This window comes from Apis laboriosa, unplaced genomic scaffold (assembly GCF_014066325.1).
Source record: "Apis laboriosa isolate Shangri-la unplaced genomic scaffold, ASM1406632v1 scaffold93_cov139, whole genome shotgun sequence".
NCBI classification, from domain to species: domain Eukaryota; kingdom Metazoa; phylum Arthropoda; class Insecta; order Hymenoptera; family Apidae; genus Apis; species Apis laboriosa.
The window spans coordinates 94,204-113,972 of record NW_025224820.1 but is presented as its reverse complement, the minus strand read 5'-3'; the positions used below and the strand labels follow the sequence as shown (position 1 = coordinate 113,972).

At 18.6% G+C, this 19,769-nt stretch overlaps 1 protein-coding gene across 1 annotated transcript; it reads left to right on the top strand.

Annotated features, from left to right (window-relative positions):
- The first annotated feature begins 1,957 nt into the window (after positions 1 to 1,957).
- Positions 1,958 to 18,803, top strand: LOC122719666. Its single transcript, XM_043945670.1, has 12 exons — positions 1,958 to 1,978; positions 2,052 to 2,249; positions 2,323 to 2,464; positions 2,538 to 2,761; positions 2,898 to 3,029; positions 5,606 to 5,842; positions 6,166 to 6,248; positions 9,105 to 9,309; positions 16,512 to 16,653; positions 16,920 to 17,113; positions 18,141 to 18,317; positions 18,648 to 18,803. The coding sequence occupies exons 1-12, from the start codon at positions 1,958 to 1,960 to the stop codon at positions 18,801 to 18,803; spliced, it is 1,911 nt and encodes a 636-aa protein (XP_043801605.1).
- Positions 18,804 to 19,769: the final 966 nt, after the last annotated feature.

The window sequence follows — 19,769 nt, the reverse complement described above, 5'->3', positions numbered from 1 at the left end:
ATTAACTTTTCTCTATTATTTTTCACGATTTATACTTTATGCAATCATTTTTAAAATGTCAATATTAAAATGTAAATGTAATTTTTGAGCATTTTGCTTTTTGGTGATAGCTTTTCAAAGAATCATATGCTCGTGATATTTCGTATTCCCTATATACTGTAATTGATAATTTTTTATTAATAATCCAATAGTATACTTATCTTTTTGCAATTAGGGAATCATTGAATCAGATTTTTCATCTTTTATCATATCTCGCAATTTTTCTTTAACCATTTATTTATTTATTATATCAATTATCAATTATTTATTATATCAATTTTATTGATAAATCATTAGACACTGGTTTATAACCTATTGCAAATTAAATGAAAATAAATAATATAATAATAATAAAGAGTAATATGAGTGAAATAATAAAGAGTAATATTTATAATATAGAAATATATATTTTTATAATAACAAATTCGTATTGTTTTAACTGTGATTTTATTTAGACTGACTAGACATTATTTATTAAAACTTGGTATCACCAGCTCTTATACTTAGTCTTATCTGAAAAACAAAAGATAAACATTGCTTATAAAACATCTTCAATTTCAATAAAAGTTTTATCCAATTTTACGTATTCATATTCATAAAAAATTTATAAAGTATTTTTTTAATAATATAGAAGAATCAAGATTAATCATATTAACATTTTTTTCTACATTTTTTTAAATTTGATAATTTTTTTTATGAAAAAAGCGTATAAGACAAAATAACGCAGTTATTTTGATGAAAAAGATTAATAAATCAATCAGGTTTTATTGTTTAAAAACGGAAAGTTTTTTTATATATTTTTATATACTGGATGTAAATCTGACTATAATTTCAAAATATAATATATATCTTAATATATCGATAAAAAATTGCGATATATCTTGGTAAAAAAAAATTGGTTATTGATTTTATTCTATTATTTATTAATCTAAAAAAATTAAAAAGATTTCGTTTAACTTTTTAATAAATTATTTAATAGTAGTTAGTAATTAATAATATCTAAAAGTATTTGTTTTATTAAATATTTTTATATTATGAAATCTGTTAAAAATATTTCATACAATAATTTTTTTTCAATAATTTTTATAAATTCTGTTTACATTGTTTGTTAATATTGAATGATGAATTGTAAATGAAATTGTCTTGAAATTTTTTTAAATATAATTAATGCAAATATATAGATAATTATTTAATATATAGATAATTTATTAGGTATAATTAACAACATACTGGAATTTTATTTGAATTATTTAATTATCTGAATTGTTAGAATAAAATTTTATATTAATAATAAATTAATAGTATGAAATGTAATAAAATAAACAAACTACAATTGATCCATTTACATAAATTTAATTTCTTATTATTTAAGTGACAAAGCATAAATATTGCGAGTTATATAAATTGTAATCGTTTAGTAGCAACCTATTTGAGATAAGTATTATTAAATAGTCTGTTTATTTCCCGATAAATGAAATTATTATTTGGAATTTTGATTTTATTTTGATTTTATAAACATATTATGGTATTTTATGATTTTTATTGTTGTCATATTAATTTTAAAAAAATCTTAACTAAAAGTTTAATAAACAATATATTATTATTATATTAATTTTATTTTTTTTTCATCATTTGAATTGTTATTTGAAATGATGAATGAAAATTGCAAAGGATTTAATATTTTTCTAAATTAATTTGAAAGTAATCTATCTTGAAGTTTGCTTTATTTATTGAAACATTCTGAATTTGTCAATGAATCCTTCTTATCTTTCCCATTTTGTGAAGTTAAACGAAATATTAAATTAATTTTATTAATTTTAATAAGTATTATTAACGAATTTAAAAATCTTTAAATTAATAAAAATTGTAATATTTAAACTATAAGAGATAATAGATTATTAAGTTAGATTCCTTAAAAATGAATTGCACTGAAGAAGAGGTATAATTTTCAATATTTACTAATAGCTTAAATATAATTTCAAATAACTAATAGTTAATAATTTTTTTTTTAGTTAATGAAGACAAATGTTTTTCAATTACCTATTCTAATTCCATTGATAAAAATTTTGGATGTATATCTGATACTGAAGCAAGAATTAAGTCCAGATGAATTTTGCATCTTCTTATTTGTTGAGAAAAACTCAAAGGATAAGTGCAAGTTTGATTTCAACCCAATTGAACAACATTTTAACAAATTTGAGGAACTTAGGGTTAAATTACATTTTTATATAACAAAATTTTTACTTAATATATATATAATAGTATAATTTTCTTTTTATATAGATTATGCCAATTTCGTTGCAAAGTATCTTAATCGATTTGTTCATGAATATAGTTCGTTATGCAATTTTTTTAGAATCAGTAAGTAAAGATTACTTAGATAAACAAAACTGTCGCAATTATGATGATTTGCATCAAACGATGTGTAAGTTGGTAATTTTTTATTAACTTTTTTTTCAAAAAACTTTCATATTATTTTAATAAATTTAATATTTCAGTGCTTGTATACATTTTGTCATACAGAATATTCAATATATTTTTTGAAGATTCAATTGATTGTTTTATTCATTTTAAAGTAAAAAAAATTTTAAATTTAATTGATTATCTTCTTCGTGCAGAAACTCCGAATTTTTTCCTGGAAAAAGGTTGTTTGACATTTGAAGAACATTTTGTGGAGCAAAATCTTGTGCTCCCATTATTAGAAGCAACACCATATTTAGAGGTTCGATTTTACTACAATTTTTACTTAAAATTTAGTAATTTTAAAGCAATTACAATTTTATTTATTATTATATATATAATATATATATATTATTATTATTAAAAAACAAGAATAACATATAAGTAATTTTTTAAAGAAACTTCAGGAGCATTTGAAAAAATATTTACGAAATATAAAAATTCCTAAAAAGGAATTAACAACTCCTATGTTTATGAATGTCTTAAATCGACCAAGAACTCGTTTAAATGTGCCTCCCAATACACCCGAAGTGAGTAATTTGTAAAATTGAAAATAACTAATTTAATATTTTTTCTTTCTATTGTCATAGTATACATATATATATATATATATATATATATATTGTAATTGGAACTTTGATTATTACCGATTAGTTTTTTTTACCATTTTTAATGATCTTGAAATCCTTATAAAGAAAATTATTTTAATCAACTTTTTCCGTAATAAATAATCGATGATTGGCTTTAATTTTCGAGTTATAATTCAAAAAACATTCAATGTATACTATATATTGAATTCTATATATTTACATGATAGTATATGTGTCAATTCTGATTTCTATTTACTAATTATTTGTACAAAAATAAATGGCAATCGGCAATAAATATGTATAACAAAATTTTTCGAAAATTCTTTTTTTTTTCAATTTAAACGAAATTTTTCTTAAGATTTCCTCTATGTTTTAAGCTGTTATCCTCATAAAATTTATTAGAAATACATATTCATATTCAATACATATTCATAAGATATCTTAGAGAGTTAATTCTAGAAATTAAAATAAATATAAAAGTTGATATATAAAAATATTGATTAAAAGTTATTTATTAAGTTATAACACAATTTACAATTTGCTTATTAAGAATTTAATAAATTTTTGAGAAGTTTTGTTACGTATCACATTGTAAAAAATAAAAATGGATTTAGAAAATGAAAATCTATAAATTTTTAAATATATGCAGTATAATATAAACTAATACTAAGTATCTTAAAAATATAGAAATCCATTAATCGAAAATTTCTAATTTCAAGTAACATTTTCTTTTGCAAAAATTTTTATTATAGTTTTGTTATTAAAAAACATTGGTCAATCACGAAGCGTGTAATTTACTAGAACAACGATAGTATTATCTATATATGTATATGTTGCAGAATAAACACAAACAAATTCAAGCAACATATATCGAAAAAAACATATTGAATATTATATATTGAATTTATTTATTGTTTATATTATAATTCGATATAATTTCTTAATATTAATAAGTAAAAAATATTTATTATATTCAATATATTTTTTCTGCATATATTGCTTGAATTTGTTTGTGCTCCGTTATTTTTTGTTAATAATTCGTAAAATTATAACGAAAATTTTGAAAAAATTTGCAAAGGAAAATGTTGAAATTATTTCAGGAATCTTCAATTAACGGATTGCCATATTTTTAAGATATGAAATATAGATAAGCATAAGTAGATAGATAAGCATTAGTAGATTTGGTCTACAGTTAATCATTTTGATTAATTCATTATTTAATTTAAATAATAAAACATTTTGAATATTCTATATTTCAAATTATCTTTATTTTCTGTTTTCCAAATTAGTAATATAGCATTTAAAATCTCGTATCATATTTTATATTCTCAGAATATTTGCAAAATTTATTTAATAAAATAAAATTAAAATGTAAATAAATAGATTAAATAAGTTATTTTATTTTGACTATGATATTAACAATTGAATATTTGCAAAAATTTTTTTAAGAAATTAAATTTATTCTTCTCTTTAAATTAAATTAAATTAGAAATAAAATTACAATTTTTACACAAATCTTATTGGTTAATAGATCATTCATTTTTATTATTTGTTGTATAACTATAATGTTACAAATATTACAAATTAGATAATGTTAGTAAATTTTTAAATATTTTAGTATTCCAAATTACTAGTATTACGAATATTTCTTTTAATAAACAAAATTATTTTTGTTTGAAAAATTTATCCAATCGATTGTCATCTGCATAGGAATATTCATTTTATTTATTTCTATTAATGCTATGAAAAAATCGAAGCATTATATATATATAATATATAATGTATCGACAAATATTTTGAATCGTACATTTTCAAGTATTATGTAATGTATTAATTTTTATCATATATTATTTTCTCTATATATTTTCTATTAATTTTATTATAGTTTTTATTAATTAATTTCCTATACACTATATTTTAACTAAATATAAATATAAATATAAATATAAATATAAATATAAATATAAATATAATGTTTTTAAATAAAATTCAATTTTTCACATTTCATATAATTTTTTATGAATTACCATGAATTACATTTTATTCAATTAGAAAAATAGAAATATTATTTAATAAATTAATTCTTCTAACATTTTAAAAGAATTCAAGTTTGATCCAATTTTAAAAATTATTCTATTTTAAAAGCCGTTCAATTTTCATTATGAGTCATTGTATGTATATAAAATTACCTGCTTTGCATGAAGATATTTTAGCATTTCATTAACTAATTTATTTAATGTTACTTAAACAATTTCAAACGATTATTAAAGAATTTTAAAATGATTTTTACACAGATTAATTATTTTACACAGAAAATTATTTTCAAATAATTTCAAATGATTCTTTTAATATTATGAAATATTCTTATATATATGTAGATATACATATATAGATATTAATAAATATATTATTTAAATGTAATTATCAAATTATTTCAAATGTACGATTTAATATAATTAAAACAGTTAACAAGTCATTAAGATTTCCTTTTTTGAAGACTCATATCACCTGGATAGGATTTGTCAGTGACGAAGTTCGCACGAAAAATTCCAAGATCGAATTATCTCAAACCATTGACGGAAACAAAATTAGAATCATTACGAAAAACAAACAAGTTAAATGCAATGAATTTGTTGAAAGATGCGAATAAGAATGCTCCAAATTGTTTCCAACGTTACAAATTTCTAGAGAAATCAATTGAGAAACAAAAATCAAAAACAACTTTTGTACGAAAATCAATTCCAAACTTTAAGGTGAAGAAAATTACAATATGTAATAATTATAATATAACTATAATTAATAATAATACTTATAAAAATCATATTTAAAATTTGATTTTTTATAATCTTATTTGATTTTTATTACATAATTATTTTTATCTTTAAAAATAATTTCTTTCATTAATTTTTTTTTTATTAAAAAATAAACATAATTTTAGATAAAAGAAAATATTGTTTAAACTTAAAAGAATGTAAGACTTTTATTATGGATTCATTTTGGTATTACATTTCTTAAAGATTACTTTTCTATTCGAAAAATAATTTTTATCTGCTTTTTAATTATTTATTTATTCTAGCCAGTCGAAATAAAGCATACAACAGCTTCAACATTAAGGGAATGTGCTCATGTAATCAACCTTGAAGAAAAAGAAATAAAAAAGTAATTACATATATATATATATATATATATATATATTATTATATATATTATATTAAGATGTAAACATATCAAAAAATTTTGCATAATACAAATTTTCCAATAAGCTCGAAATGAAAAAAAAGGCAAGACAATAATTATATACATCATCAGTTATAGTCTAATATTGACTCCTTATATTTATATAAAAATTTTAAATCAAAATGAAACTTTAATGCAAAAATTTAAATTTATAAACTTGATTTATGAGAATGAAAGAAATTCGAAATAAAATCTCTATATGAAGTGATCTAAGATGATAGAAAAGAAGCTGATATTTGAAGCAAATATATAAATAGATAGCAAATATATAAATATTATATATTTTTTTTATAATCGAGCTATAGGTAAATTTTATTATATATATATATATATATTGGTCTTTCCTCATCGATGTCAATGAATTTGAAAATGTTATAAAATATGTTGCATCATTTTAAGCAATTTTTTCCATTACATTACATTACTTTAAGACTGAATTTCTTATATAAGTATTTATAATTAATATATATTTCAAATGTGTGAATATATATATATATATATTCAAAATTCAAAATTATTTATGTATAAAACTACATTTAGCTAAAACATTTAAATATTGTGTCTAGATGCATCTGATATTAATATTTTTTGCCATTAGTTCATCAACAATGAATTGTAATTAATTTTTTAATTTTCGGGTTATTTAAAAAAAACTATTAATATATCGAATTCTATTTATACGTATATATTTTTAATAATACAACTATGCAATCATCATTGTAATATATATATAAACATAAATGAATAAATATCAGCATACTTAATATTTGTTCATAGATAACTTAAGTGAAAATAAAATATAAATTAATTTCTGGGCGATAAAGCAAAAATAATTTTCTCGTTATGCATATGTATATCAAAAAAAAATCATAAGAAAGTTTTTAATTAAATTCATAAAAAAATAAATAGATATAAGTATAATGGAACCTCGATTATTGATAATATGAAATAATATATTCGCAGTAATAAGAGATAAACGTATTCAGATTATACAACAATATTCTTTTCTAGTAGAAAATTTTATATATTATAAATTGTGTTTGACTCTTTCGTGCTATTTCCATTTTTATAATTTTTCCATGCCCTTTTCAATGTTGCATTATTGATATTTGATGAAATATTCCTGTAATAATAACAATAAGGTTAATTTTTATAAAATTTATATTTAATTTTTTGTAAAATTTTATCATTTCTTCACTTATATTAAGTAAAAGAATAATATTAATTTTTATAGCAAATCTTTTTTATACATTTTTTTGAAACATTTGATTATTCTATGATCCATTGAATGTAACATGCAAAAAATACATGATTTTAATAAATTTTTTTGTACTTAATATTTTGTAATTATACGAATACGAATTAACATTGTTTATTAACTATTAATAGTTTTTTTCTATATTTGTTTTTCAATTTATTTTTAATTTTTATTAAAAAGCATTCTTTATTCAATGAAAATAATATTATCCATTCAAAGATTGATAAATAGATTGATATAGATAATTGGTAGAGCATTCATATTAACATTTTTAAAATATCAAAACATTCTTATTTTTGTTATTATTAGTATTGATAATAATGAAAATCCAGTAGAATTTGCACAAATAAATGCTATCTTTACTCATTTTTCGGCTAGCAACTAATTTATCACAACGGAAAACTAAAATTTTCGTGATAATACTTTTCATTTTATTTTTATCGACATTATAAATATTTTTTCAATACATATTTCTCTTCTTAAAAATTTAAAATTAATTTTAGAATGTTAACAATAGCTATATCTTAAAAGTTTTTCTTTATTAATACTTATTTAACAAATACTATTTAATTTAAATTTTATCAACCATTATTCATTTTAAGATTAAGATCTTCTTTCAATTTTTTATTAAAGTTTTTGAGCTTTTTTACATATTAATGATTTTGATATAAATATTCTTTATTTTTGCATTGAAAAAATTATTGATAGAAAATAATATTTAAATTATCATTTTCTGGCAGTTTTAAATTTTTTTTAAAACTAAGAATTAGTTTTTTTCTCTATTTAATTTTTTATTACTTATTTTTTACTTTTTATACAATTGAATGTCTAATATTTGATGTCTAAGCTACATTTGATCATCTAAAATGTTTTATTTCCAATCTACGAAAAGTTTGATAAATAATTTTCAAGAAATTGAACTATATTTCAAACATTAAATATGTACTAAGATATTTTATATATAAAATAGAAAAAAATCAATTTGCAGATAAAAATATTTAGCATACAAATATGGTAATTATTTTGGACACAATTCAGATAAAAACGATTTTAAGAGTATTGGATTAGGTAAGATTTTAAAATTCTCCGTGAGAAGAATTTTAAGAAACTACCAATATTTGCGATTTTCATGAGATCAATTGAAAATTTTACGTAGGATATTCTATAAATTTTATTGAGATCGATTATTAAATATTTGACAATGATGATTGTATTAATATATGTAGATAAAATTCAATATATAATATTAAAAGTTTTTCATTATCTTGAAAACTAAGGAATATTTTTAAAAAAATTGCATATTTTTTCAACTCTTTTCTCTATTCCAAATTTCGTATTGATCAGCCGATTTCATCAGAATTTTTCGATCTTTTATTTAAAATTTGTAACATTTTTAATAATATCTATTCTAATAATATTCAATGCGAAAATAAAATTGTATTCTCATATTATTATATTATTACTTTTTTCATTTCTAAATAATTCTTAGATATGTTTCTGTTTGATATATGAAATTTTAGATTAAAAGCATTAACAGAAGGGAGTCTTGATCCATCCTTGATATTAAAATTAGAAGAAGAGAAACGACAGCAACAAAGAGAAGAAGAATTACTGAAAATAAAAGAAAAACATCTTTTAGCATTGTTAACTCGCGAGAATGCTTTTATTGCGAAGAAATTGTTGTTAAATAACATTAAAGCCCATGCAGAAACAGTACGAAAAGAGGTAAGTATAGAATGCTAATAAATTAACATAGATAGTGACATAATGGAATTTGAGATGCTTTGTATGGGTATTGAATGGGCAGTACGGAATCATAATCTTTTAAGCTAAATTAAATAATTTCAAAATTTCTGAAAATTTTGAAAATCTTGAAAATCTTCATTAGAAAGTTTGAAAGTTTGATTAACATGAAATTGTTATTTTTGCTTTTGAATTAAAATCAAATAATATCGTTTCAATTTTGAAAAAGAATCAAAAATAAATAAGAGTAAAACAAAATAATTATTAAAAATTTCAAATTTGTTGAGACTTTTAAGATGATAAAAATTTTCAAAACAAATAATCAATTTTTAGAGCATCAAATTTTATAAGCTGTAAATAATTCAAGCGTTTCAAATCTCTAGTTACAAGTTAATTTAACATTGATTTGGTAGAAATTAATATTAGAATGGTAAATTGATTTTAAGCTAATTTTTCAAGATCAAAATTCCTTTTTTTTTTTTCATCATGAGAATTAAACTTATCACAAGAACATGATTTGCAATTCGATTATTTTTTTGAAAAATCATGTTAATATTTTATTAATTTTTTATTTTATTTAATATAACATTTACACAATTGAATCGCACGTTATAACATAGAATAAAACAAGAATATAAGCAAAATAAATAAATCAAAATATGTATGTTTGTTATAAAGCTATATATAAAGGACAATGTAATGAATATATCGCGGAATGATGTATCTTATAAAGAAAGATTCAAATTCAAATTCCAAAAATTTATACAATTTTGAAACATGTAAAACGCAGCTACAAATGTGTAAATATATAAAATATATTTATATTTGATATATTTGGAAGATCGATTTTAGAAGCCAAAATAAATATAAAAATTGCTGTATAGAAATTTATTAAAATTTATTTATTAAATTATAATATAATATATAATTTAATTTTGTTAAATAAAGTAGATAAAAAGCGAAATGTTATGATAACAATATGATAGATATAGAATCATTTCATTTTATTTTGGTCTTATTTTGTTTAACACAAACTTAAATTATAAGTTATAATTTAATGAATAAATTTTAATTGAAATTTTTATGTTTTAACTTTTTTTGTTTTAATTTCTAAAATTAACTATTCAAAAGTTTCGCGAAATATAAATAATCTGTATATTCTGCATAAATATATATATATTTTTTTTTTATTCAAATTTATTCTAAGGATTAAAAATTAATTCTCTAAAAAATATCATAAATTGTGTTAAATAGTAAAAGATTTATCAATTGTCTGAGCTAAGATTATTGGCAGCTCAATTCCTTTTCGCTATAAAAGAATAACTTTTTTTATATTTCTAAAGAATTTCGTCAAATGTTACAAGTCTTATCAATAACAGACTATATATAATATTTTTTCAATTTTGCTATTTAATTATATTTCATATGTTTTATTTCATTAACTATATATTAGTTAATTTATTTATGGTGGAAAAATCGATTAAGAACGAGAGCAATAATTAGAAAAAAGAAAGAAAAAGCTCTAACTGAGATCTAACTGGGAAGCAGAATCGTATGGTTCGTCTAGTATAAACAATTAAAGAAAAATCATAAACAAAAAATAGTTATAGTTCCATATAGTATAAGTCACAAATTAGATATTTGCAAGAAAGAGAGAAGAAGAACTCTAAATATAATTTCATTAATTTATTGATTTCTAAAATATAAAAGAAATTGTGTTAATAATATCTGGTGTAGTAATTTGGAGAACAATGTATTGATATCATCTATATATACAACTTTCAATGTGTACTAAAAATTTTTCATTAATATCTTGAAAATCAATAAATTTCCGAAACTAAAATTTTATATTTGAGATTTTTCTCTTTCATCTTCCTTTCAAATATCATGCTAATTGAGATTAATGCTGTATGAATCTTTATTTCAAAAAATTTATATTTTTTTCTAATTTCTAATTTATAATTTTTGTAATTTTTTTTAAAATCATTATCAATAGTTAAAATATTTTATAATTATATATATATTCGAAATGAAAATGATTTCTATAATTTTTGCATATATTATAGAAATTAACATTTTGAACAATTAATGTTTTTTCTTTGCATATTATGATTATTTGATTTTAATTTTTGCAAAAAAAAATTATTATTATTTCATAGAATTTCTGTTACATATATACATCTATGATTGCATGTGCAAGACAATGTATAAATTTTTTGGATTTGCTGAATACAAGAGTAAAATATAAAACAATTCTTAAGTAACTGAAATTACAATTATTGGAGTTATAACGATAAATATTATTAATTATATATAATTATGTTGGTATATTATAATTATTAAATAAGCATTGAATTTGAGATATTATAAGTTCAGATATCATGATAAATAAGAATGTTAGAATAAAAAATAGAAAAATTAATATTAGTGATAAATATTATTATTATTTATAAATTCTTATCTTTCATGTTATATATTTTAATTTAGACATATATTTAAAAAATAATATAATTCACATTTACATATATTATGTTATATTAAAAAAATAAATCATTATGACTCATTAAATAGAAAAAAGAAAAAAAAATTTTTTTATACATGGAAATTTTTTTATACAAAGAAAAAAAAATTTTTTTATACATGGAAAAGTTAAATATTAATATTTTTTTTTCAGTTCTAAACTGTTAAATTTTAATTACATTGTTCAATATATTTTAATTATATTATAATTAAATTACAATTATAATGATGATAAAATATTAGCAAAATGATGATAAATAATTAGCAATTGAATTAATTGAAATTTTTAAAATTCATTCATTTCAATTACATTATAATCACAATGTAATAAATTATGATTTAATACGTTGACTACTATGGTATTTTTAAGGATTCCAGTGTAAAAAGCCAATTTAATTTAATCATATTATATTATTAAAATCTCCTATTACAGTACATAGTATTCATCAAAAAGCATAAAAGAATATGTTTTTTTGAATTGCGAATTACATCATAATTGATTTATATAACAAAAAAATCTTCACGAAAGCCAATTACGAGTTAGTTCGTGTACAAATATGACAAGTAATCAACTACGAAATAACTCGTAGTTGATGTCCTAGGCAATAATGCAAAATACTACAAGTTATCTCGTAGTTGATAGTTAATGTGTTAATTCAATTAGCATAATTCTATTATAAAAATAATATAGACAAATAATAATCGCATATTTATATTTATGCAGCTACAGATGTGTAAGAGAAAAACTATGAAATAATAGCAATCTTATTTTGCAAATATTTCAAAAATTAACGCAATAATAACATGAAAAAACAAAAATTAAAATTAAATAATAATAATTATAATAATAAATTATGATAATAATAATGAAATTAAATAAAAATAATTTTATTTATAAAAACGCTAATTAAAAATTACAAAGATTTTTTATTGAATTAAGAATTAGCATTATGATGAATATATAAATCATTTTTTGAAATTTTTTTAATAATTTTTGATTTAATAAATCAGGCGATAGAAAGACTAACGTTTTTTTCGAATTTTCTCTATTGAGTATAACGTTATAATTAATCAATTATAATAGTTTCTGTCTATAGCTTTCAATTTGAACTAACAAGATAAATTTTGACCAACAAGACGTTTAAAATTTAAGTAAAAATTAAAAACGATGATTATAATTTTAAAAAAGATGAAATTAAAAATTAAAAATATAAAAACTAATTGTTTGCAAGGCGAATATATATATAATTTTAAATGAATAAGAAAAAGTCATTTTAGATTATCAAAAAATTATTTTGTTTATATATCTATTATATATCTATATTGCCTGACATAAATAAATATTACTCAAAATATCTTATTATATTTACTTATTATGTATTTAAATTAATATCTATTATATGTTTTAAAATATTTAATATCAATCTTTTTGTTATTATTTTTTTTCTAATATTTTTTCTAATAAACATTAGAAGTAATTTTTTTCATGCAATTTACATATGATATAATGAATTCCTATAAATTTTCGATGAACATAATTAAGAAATATAAAATAACTATATAAGAAATAATCGAAAAACATAAAGATATTATTTAGTAAAAAACATAAATTAATTTGTTTTATAAATATTTTAACTATTAAATAAAAATAAAACAACAATTTATTTAACAGCTAAAAAACATAAAAAACATAAAAAACAAATTATAGAAAAAAATATAAATTTTTTGTTTATTACATTTTTCTAATTGTTTATCCAATTGATAAATCTTTTACTATTTGACTTGAAATTTTCGAGAATTATTTTTTATTTTATAGAATTTAGATAGAAAAAAGAAATGCATACGTATTTATACAATATATTAGTATGTTTCAAAAAACTTTTTAAATAATTGATTTTAAGATCAAAACAATGATGATTTAAAGATCAAAACAAATACAAATGAAAGTTAGTATATAAAAATTTTCATTGAAACTCTCTTATTAAATTATAATTTTATAAGCAATTTAAGTTTGCATTAAATCATTAAATGAGATAATGTGAAATGATTTTACATTTGTCATACCATTGCATCATTTTGCTTTGTATAACATCTACAGTCAGTCTCATATTTTTATTTATTTATTCATTAATTTTAAATTTATATGTTATATTAAATAAACTTTTCATTCATATAAATTTTATTGTAAAATAAATTTTAGTATAAAACAATAAATTTAAATAAATTATTATAAAATTAACATTTTACAAGTATTCATACTTATTTAGTTATTATAAAAAATATGAATAATTTTACAATTATTAATATTTTGTTGGGACGTCTTTACATCTAATAATACTTTGCAAATATAAAATACTATAATAAAATACTATATACTATATATTATTTTTTTAGTAATTATTTCTTCTATATTATTTCAAATATTCTTAAATTTTCTTTTTAACATCTTTATTGGTTATCTCTTGATTTCTTAATCTTTTTTCCGCTCAGAAATGTATAATATTTTTATATCATAGAACTTATTATATTTATTAAAGCTAATCATAGATTTATATTAAGGCAAGAGTATTTCCAAAAAGAATGCATTATAAAATATGTTTGACTATAAAAATCTTATATTTTAGATTTTCATTTTAAAAGAAGTAATTATTTTCTAATTATAATTTAGAAGCATTTGATGAATCTTTAAAATATTTAAATTATGTGTTCTCATTCATTATTCCTTCAATGAAAATTAAATCACCGATGCCGCAAATAACTATATATTTTCATATTACATATGACCTTCTTTGTGCTTAACTATTAGTTTTAAATTTCTTGAATCGAGTTCCATATTTGATTGTTTTTATACTATAATATATCCATTCAAATATATTAAATTTATTTTCATTTGAAAAAATAAATTTCCAGAAGCTTATACCTCTATCAATGTATTTTTTTGCGAACTCTAATAACTTCATTCAATTTTTTTTATTGATTAATGATTTTTTACATGTTACTTTATTATATAATAGAAACTTTTCGTAAAATTTTTTGACAAGTTTTCATACTTATTTTTAAAACATTATACAAATATTGTCACAATTGTTAGATTATTTTTTATTTCTCAAATGATTGCTTTTTCTTTTCTATTTTCGATCAATTATTATTAACAATAGTAAATATGGAGTAGAAATAACAATTCTAGATAACTTAGAATTCTGGAAATATTTTGATTCCACGTTCACGAAATTTCTATAATATGAATACTTGTTGATTTTGTAATAGTTTATTTAATTTTATTGTTTTGCTAAACTTGTTTTGCTAAGTCATTATTTTGCAATAAAATTTATATGAATATTTAGTTAATACAACATATATTTCCATTAACGTGCATTTAAAAATATAAAAAAATATAAGAAAATATTGCTTAAATAAATGAACAAATACAAATACTTATAAGATTAATTATATATATATATATATATATATATATATATATATATATATTTTTATAGCAAATATTATATAAAAGCAATTTAATTTTGTATTATTAATTATTTATTTAATTATTTTATAATTTAATAAATAAATCTCAATTATTTTTATATATTAATTTTTGCGTTTGTTTGGATTTCTAAAATCGATTTTCCAAAACTTTACGAATATATACATATTTATATATGTGTGTATATATATTAACGGTTTGTACATACTTTATATGTCCCAAAATTTACTTTTGTATTTTTGAATTTTCAAATTGAAGATTTTTTTCTATAGACACATTATTCTGCACATTCATTTCTATATATATCATTTCCTTTATATATATGTATATATATGTATATATATATGTATATATATATACATATTTTGATATATTTTATATGGTAAGAAATCATATTATATTGCTTTGTCAATAGCACGCAATTTGAAATATATTTAAAATTAATAAACATTCTAGCCTTAATTAACATCATTCATTTTTGTTACATGAATAATATTACATGTTTTAAATTTATAGTTTTTTTTATAAAAAAATTAAATGTATGAAAATACACATATTATATCTTAAACTCCACGATACCAGTTATGAGTTAATATTTCAAGAAAACGTATTGATTTGTGAATCATGGTTTTGATTCTTTTGACAAATTTGAAAATTTTGAGTTTTCGTTAGTCTATTTGTTTTTATTTTTTGACAATTTTAGGTTTCGGATTAAGTGCTGAATAATTATTCTCCTCTTTTCTTCATTTCATAGATAGATTTTTAGAGATATTGTTCCTAAAAGAATATATTTTTTAATAGCGCTAAAATCTTGATTTATCTGCTATTTAATTTCAACTTTCTAAATAATATATCATAAGCATATACCATACCCAAATGTTAAATATTTAATATCCGTACTATATTCAGTGGCCACATGTTGTATGGAATTATCCATTAGAAAATATGTTATTCGTAAAAGTTTTCTTTCATTCTTATAAATTAATTAAAAATATAACAGCATCATGTTATTTGTTTCTTTTAAAAATAATTCGCAAATAAATTTGATTCTCGTGATAAATAAAATATTATTTATATATAATATTGAAATATGTATAATATATAATATTGAATCACAAAATATTATTTTACAAAATAATAATTATTTCTGAATAAATTTATTGTTTTGTTTTCATAGAAACAAAAAATTTATGAAAAATTAGAGAAATGGAGAGAAAACCATAATAAAGAAGTAATGGAAATGGTTGAAAAATGCCGTGAAATCGAACAAGCTTCTCGTATAGCTTTCAATATTATGATTGATGAAAAAAAACAAAGAGGTATATTTAAAATTTTTAAACATTTATTTTGTCATAGATATTAATAAATAATTACTGTAATTATAATTTTAATAAATAATAACTGTAATTATTGTATACATATACAAGAATTTTTTAATACAAAAAAAAAAATATTAAAAATACAAAGAAGATTTTTTTATAATACAATATTACAAAAAATTTTTTTTAAATAATTGCTAGAAATATTTATTTAATTATTTATTTAAAACAAAATTTAATAAAATGTCAATAATTTTTCGGATTAGCTGCAGAAGTTACCGAAGAATCTCGGCAATTGAAAGCTCAATTGATAAAGCAGAGAGAGAATGAAATTCAAAGAAAAATCAAATTAATCCAAGAAATTAGAACAATTCAATCTTTACGAGAATTATCCTTTAAGGATTTCGATCCAACTGAAACAAATGGCTTCGGTCTTCTTTGCGAAATGTCTTTGATGGAAGTTCATATCATTTTTATTCAATTAACAATAATAAACTATTAATTATTATTTATTTATATTATTAAGTTGAAGTTTATTTTAGGAGATTTTGTATAAATTTTTTTTTCTCAATAGTTTTTTTATGTATTTTTTTATTTATTAATAATTTTTGACTAATGAATTCCAATTTTAACTTTAAGAATTCAAATATTAAAAATTATGAATATGTTTAAATATAATTTTAATATGTTCCTATATTGATTAAAGTTTTGCAAAGTATCTAAATTTAAGTATTTAATTTTGTAATAAAAATTTTAGTAAAAATTTAATTAATAATCACAACATATATATTGAAATATATTGAAATATACTTATATATTGAAATATATATTGGAACATATAGTATATATTGGAAAAAGAAATTTACATTATCTGATTGATAGAACATTTCTATCAAGTCAATGTTTAATATTTGTTATTTATCACATATTACATATATATTTTTTTACACATATATTTATTTACATAGCATCTTTGTTATATATATATATATGTAACAAAATTGCTATATAAAAAAATCAATTGCAGCTTATTTATTAAATTAAATAATTTAAATTCAGGATGAAGAGAAATAAGAACATTATATAACGAAGATAGATCTCATTCTATTTTAATCTTGATCGATATTTTTGTATATTGAGTTTGTGTTCATTTTAGTTTTTAAAATTGACTCTTTATAACATCGTATGAATATATTAATATCCTGTATTAATATCCTATATAATTATCGATTTATTATTATTTTATTATCATGTATATATTTAAATTATATAGTATATATAGTATATATTTATTAACATGTATATATCAATAATCTGTTTTCAGAGGCATTTTTTTCTAATATCATGAATTTCTAAAATTAAAACATATTTTTGAATTCATCAAAGCTCGTCAAAAATTTATTGATATAAAAATTAGATAAAAAATTAATGAAAAATAAAGCAAATTTCAGTCAAATTATTATATTATCAATCATTTTTTTTCTTAGCTGAAAGAGAGATTATTTTGGATGAAAATGAAATTAGACGAAGAAATAAAAAATAGAAAATGTATCATTAATCGAGAACGTGAAAGGCAGAAAAATTTAATCAGAGATACACGCAAAGCACTCGAAGAATACAAAGCAAATAAGTTAGTTGTAAAATTATTATTAATTATAACGATTGTAAAAAAATACAGAATAACAATTTTATTGATAACTATAATATCAATAAAATTAGTAAATTATAAAATAAATCTAATAAATAAAATTTAAAAATTAATAAAAACAAAGAAAAAAATTGTTACATTACACATATTTATATTTTATAATACAAAATTTATACCAAAAAAAAACTTTGACGAAATCAATAAATAATTTATGATTTGATAATTCGATAATTGATTAATTTTAATATAATTAAAAAAATATAATTTATTTTTAAAGAAGTCTAACACATTAGAAAAAATAGTAAAAATTTAAAAAATAATTTTTCGTAAAAAAATATATTATAAGAATCGTTTACTTGTTTTCAGATATGACAAATCATTATCAAAACCACAACAACAATTTCAACATATTACTTCATCAAAAATAGATGCATTGCGTAAAAAAGTGGAAGAACGAAAAGCTTTAAGATTAGAAAAGAAAGAAGATAAGAAACTAATTTGAAATCACTAAATCGACTGCAATAAATTAAATGTATTGTTTTACATGATTCAACAAATATTTAGCATGGAATAATATGGAATAGTGATGCAAGAACTGATAATTTTCTTTGTTTTATTGTTTTACTTAATAATTACAATAATTTTTATTATAATACATTATTAATTATGTTACGTCACTAATAAATAACGTAAAGCTATAATTGAAAATTGAAAAGTCATAATTGAAGATTGCTATATCATGATAAATAGCATATTAAAGAATCATGACATCTAGGAATATCATTATTGTTGATTAATTGTCAATTGTAAATATAGTAGAATTTCTACTATTGCATGAAAACTGTGCAAATATTGAAATTCATCATCAAAAAAAGAAATAATCAATCGTAATCTGATTAACAGCTTATAATATATTTATTTACATCTATTTATCTTCCTTATGAATTTATATGAATATTATGAAATTATGATGTTAATATGTTGTACATCATCCTTTCTTTTGTAATTTGTAATAGTAGATACGTCCAATAGGAATGCAACAAACGAGATTTCCTAAATAAATTCAATAATTCAATAATCAAGGTTTTATATTACATGTTAATGATATAATTAATGATATATTTTTTTACAATATGCATACATAATAAAATTGAATATTTTAAAATATTTTAGAACAAATTAAGAGAATTATTTGAGAGAATATAATCTCTTAAGAATATTATTTTCAATATTGTAAATTATTCTTAAGAATATTTTTTAAAATAGATTATTGAATGTGATTATCTGACATTGAAAATTAAATTATTAATTTCAACGCGATATCCATTTGCCACATGTTTTTGGGAACAATTTTCGAGAATTACATGATAATAAATTGATAAATAATTAAATTGATAAATATTATCTATTTAACTATCTTGTTAAGTTATTTTATTTTATATTATTTTCATTTTTACATTTTTACATA

Bases quoted from the DNA above. Each gene is read 5' to 3' on its own strand.
- LOC122719666 (XM_043945670.1), top strand. From the start codon at position 1,958: ATGAATTGCACTGAAGAAGAG. The intron at 16,654-16,919 runs GTATATTTAAAA...TTTTCGGATTAG, and splicing joins TGATGAAAAAAAACAAAGAG to CTGCAGAAGTTACCGAAGAA. The intron at 17,114-18,140 runs GTTCATATCATT...TTTTTTTCTTAG, and splicing joins GCGAAATGTCTTTGATGGAA to CTGAAAGAGAGATTATTTTG.